Source organism: Perkinsus marinus, assembly GCF_000006405.1.
Source record: "Perkinsus marinus ATCC 50983 genomic scaffold scf_1104296970400, whole genome shotgun sequence".
NCBI classification, from domain to species: Eukaryota; Perkinsozoa; order Perkinsida; family Perkinsidae; genus Perkinsus; species Perkinsus marinus.
In genome coordinates this window covers 2,271-6,352 of record NW_003202467.1, presented here as the reverse complement: position 1 = coordinate 6,352, position 4,082 = coordinate 2,271, and the positions used below count along the sequence as shown (strand labels likewise).

The window sequence follows — 4,082 nt, the reverse complement described above, 5'->3', positions numbered from 1 at the left end:
GGCCCTCGAAGGAAGCATGCTCAAGGGGTAGTTTGAAGACATTGACTGGACTTATTCGGGGGGTCTCTCGGTGCTTCTCTGTGATGCGGGAAGGGGTTGCTAATGTGGTTTTCACCTGCACACTGTTCTCAGTCCTTCAGCACTGTGCGGTGTCATGAAGGTTTCGTGAGTTTGACCAGTGGCGTCTACCTTCACAACCAGCTCCCCCTTCTGGAGAAGGGCTTCCACTAACGCCTCGCCTTGCAGTCGCTCATTACCCAGCCTGGTGCTTCGGGCCAGCCTGAATCGCCTCTTGGTTGATGCGGTGGCGAGGACCGTAGCTAGCCACAAGGTAACCGGGAGTCGCTCCCCATGGACAAGGCCGCCATGGAAGATTTCCGAGAAGATGTTGCGAGCATAGTCTACTGGGTCCTCTTCCTCGCCGTCCTCGAGCGGGGGGGACATTGTAACTATGGCCCCCGCCCAAAGTGAGACGAAGTTTCGGGCCTCAGCAGGCGGAACCGCGTCCAGTTCAAGGAGCTTGCTCAGGATGTCGTCCAGCCTATCATTGTCGATGGGGTCGTACACGAAGTCGTACGAGGAGAAGCAAGAACCGAGAGCAGGAGAGTTCAACCATTTCCTAATCTCTGCGGTGTCACTTGGCTCAAGGTCGAGTCTTCCCAGTGCTAACTCAAGAGCGTCGTTGTCTAGGGAGTTAACCATTAGGAAATGATAGTGATACTAACTATAATAGAGCTACTATCAACATCATAAACCGATAATCTGTTTAATAATCCCGCAACCGGGGGCACGTGCACAAGCGTTGAGCGCTTAACCTATGCGTGCCAGCGGAGCGATCGATGTCATGTTTGCCGAAAAAGAGATTGCCTGCAATGAAGGGGCCCTTCCGATGGCTTGGTGCAGTAAACCCAAACCGCACAAGTTAAATACCGATACGGAGGGCGCGTCACACAGTGTGTCTCCGTCACACACGCGAATTTCATCCGCGGTGCGTCCTCCACCCTTATCCAGGGTGCGTCGTGAAACGACCCGTGCGGGCGAACGTCGCCGCAGCTTTGCAGAACCAGACGGCGTATGCCGTGTACGATTTCTCTCAACCCAGCCCGCCACTCCCGGGAGCAAGCATCGGTTGGTCGACCGTGCGCGGCGTCGCATCGCCGGCACGTGCCCGCCGGAGAGCAACGTGCGCGGCGCCAGCAGAGGCGCTCGTCGGACTAACTCGATGCTTCGAGGGCTGGAAGCCACAGACACCTCCTGTCTTCCAGCCCACCAGACCCACGCGCCCAGCAGTGGGATATTTAATAAGTGTTAACTAGTTAACACAAGTTAAATACCGATACGGAGGAGGCGTCACACAGTGCGTCTCCGTCACGCACGTGCATATCATCCGCGGTGCGTCCTCCACCCTTACACTAGGAATAATTCCCCAGTGGGGAATCCCCACTTTCAGCCACCCTGGAGACCTGTGTATAGGCTCTGGCAGCAGCCTCACACGGGAGTGCATGTCTTCGGACTGCACACGTTCGGACCGGTGACCGCGCACGCATATATGCAAAAGCTTGCGTGATTCACGCGCACTAATACGCGGTGGCAGATATGAGCGCTTTCTGTTGTGAAGATACACATGAAATACAACCGAAGCACCAAGAAGCGTGAGATGGAGGTCAATAAGGGCTCTTAGGAAACCACCATACGTGAGAAGGTGGACCTTGTACCTCATAGGCGCAGTTGCCCTGAGCTAACCCCCATACTGTTCTCCACTTCCGGATTCCGCCCCAAATCGCGGCCTTGTGGAGGAACTCAACCCTTCTAAAGCAGACTTCCGCCTTAGAAGGGTTGTGAACTAAACGTTGTGAGCTTCCGTTATGAACTGAGCTAATCCTTCAGGAGTATCTTTGTTCATTTATCTCTCACATGAACATTCGACTCATCCCAATGGAGTTGCTAGTCGTGGTGATGTTCGGAATTGTCGTCGCCCCTATTCCCGAGAAGGCTGACTTTAGTACTACCTACGACAGCAAGCCAAACTTAAGTTGTTTCCAAGTGACATTCATTAAAAGCGATCCTTCCGGGCCCAGAGTGAGTCTCTTCGCCGAGTGCCCCTTAGGAGACGTGATGGCCCTCCAACTGAAGGTGATCGAAAAGCCAGAAAATGTTTTTACCCTGGATACTACGGAAGCTAAGACCAAGAAGGCGTATGAGGAATTCATCAGTAAAAGTAAAGCAAGATGTGACGATGTTGTTGAGATTAAAATGGGAGATATGTCGAAGATTACCTACGAACAGTCCCAAGGCCAGTACGAGACTGTGGACGTGTCACTTGGATCAGAAACAAGACAGCTCATGCCTGACAAGTGTCCCTATTAGATATACCCGATCTATGACGGGATTGTTATTATTTCAGCTTTTTTTACATATTGGTGCTACTGTTTACTTAAACTCCCTAGCAGCGTACAGTGGAGAATGTTTAGTCTTACGGAGTTATGGAACTCGACACCATGTCACTTAGTTGGATATCAAATCAGAGTCTTAGCTTCAAGGCAGATAGTAGAATGTGGCTGAAGAGTAGAGGGGGTTGGTCTACATCGCAGTGCTTGTCAGTTGAGGAAATCCTCAGCCGGCAAGTGCTTAGTCACTATAAGTCCCACCTAGGTGGTACTATAGTGCTCCTCTACTCGAGCAAAAAAAAATATGTATATCACTTGATATATTTGGTCTTAAGTATTATCCACAATGTCTTTACTAGCTCAAATTGTGCGACTCATCGCACCACTCAGCTATTGTGTTTTCCATTCAGTTCGGTTGTGTGGCTTGTCGCCCATACTTCTGCCGCTTGGCTCGTTTAAACGCCACTTCTGCTACGCAGAGCTCAACTTCACGCGTAATTGGGTCGGATAGACGATAGAGTACCGACAGTACATTCAGATTTGCGCTAGGCACTCCGAGATTCTTTTCTCCGATAGGAAACGAGTATCCGATATTCGGGAGTCGTGATGTTGTGTTGATTCCAGCGAGCTGTTATGTGGTCTATTTCTACCGGTGTAGGGGTCTTAGAATGTACTAAGACTATGGGATTCTCGGAGGGATCCTCGTATGCCAAGCTTGTACAAGAATCTCGTTCATGGAACGTGGAAAGGCAATCCGCTGCATGCGACATTAGCGTGACGGTAAAACTCATACCGTATAAGCATATGGTGCCTTCGTATATTTCGAGGGAATACACGGAGTTTCTACGGTGAAGTGGAGGGATGACTTTCAGAGGTCTTTTTCCCGACACAGTCGATAACAATAGCTCTACGAACACAGCCCAGTGATGCCAAAGAGTGGATAGTTCGCGTGCGCGATATCAGGGTTCTCCGTTGTGATACTTGTTAATAAGTAGGCTCTCAGGCATTTTTCATGCTGTCATAGGGAACCACAGTATGCGATTTGTATGATACGAATTAGTGGGGAATCCTCACTAACTCAGTCACGAAGCAGTCTGACATCGAGGATACTAGAGGATAAAGACTTCCACTTCAACCGCTATCCGCCATATCTGATTCGATACTGGCGTATATCGGCAATTATGCTATTCGCCGGATAACGTCATTGCAAATAATATCCGGTATTCGACTTGGGTTATAGCTCGAGTTACCCTCGAAATGTACAATGATATATACAGTTTATCGTGTTGTCACGAAGTAGTCCGCTAAAATATGAGCTATGAAGTATAACGCTCGGTAGATACTTGATAGATATGTCAAAGCCACTGTGGCTTTGCCACTGGACGAAACTGGATTGAATTGGGATCCACCATTTAACCTAGTACAAAAACTTAGATCAACCGAACCATTGGTTCGGAACCAATACCCCATTACTGTCCCTTGTGTCACAAAGTTGTGCAACACGCAACTTACGCTAGAATTCCTACTACTATAATGACTATAATATACTCGGTTCGAACTGTTGATTTTTTTCCTTGATCGCACTATCTCTGAGGTTTTGGCTGCTCCATGCTCCGATGCGTCGAGTACCATAACGTATGGTGTTTAAGTGCCTTCTTTGCGCACTCGAGATTCAATCCACATATCCGATTCGAG

General features: G+C 49.3%; 2 protein-coding genes across 2 annotated transcripts; one reads left to right on the top strand and one right to left on the bottom strand.

Moving 5' to 3' along the window:
• Positions 1-111: 111 nt before the first annotated feature.
• Pmar_PMAR022667 (hypothetical protein) lies at positions 112-702 on the bottom strand (the record flags this gene model as incomplete). The annotated part of the gene is made up of 1 exon (XM_002767615.1): positions 112-702. One exon carries the CDS (start codon positions 700-702, stop codon positions 112-114), a length of 591 nt encoding a protein of 196 aa, XP_002767661.1.
• Positions 703-1,935: 1,233 nt separating this feature from the next.
• Positions 1,936-2,367, top strand: Pmar_PMAR022666 (hypothetical protein; the record flags this gene model as incomplete). Its single annotated transcript, XM_002767614.1, has 1 exon — positions 1,936-2,367. One exon carries the CDS (start codon positions 1,936-1,938, stop codon positions 2,365-2,367), a length of 432 nt encoding a protein of 143 aa, XP_002767660.1.
• Between the last annotated feature and the right edge of the window lie 1,715 nt (positions 2,368-4,082).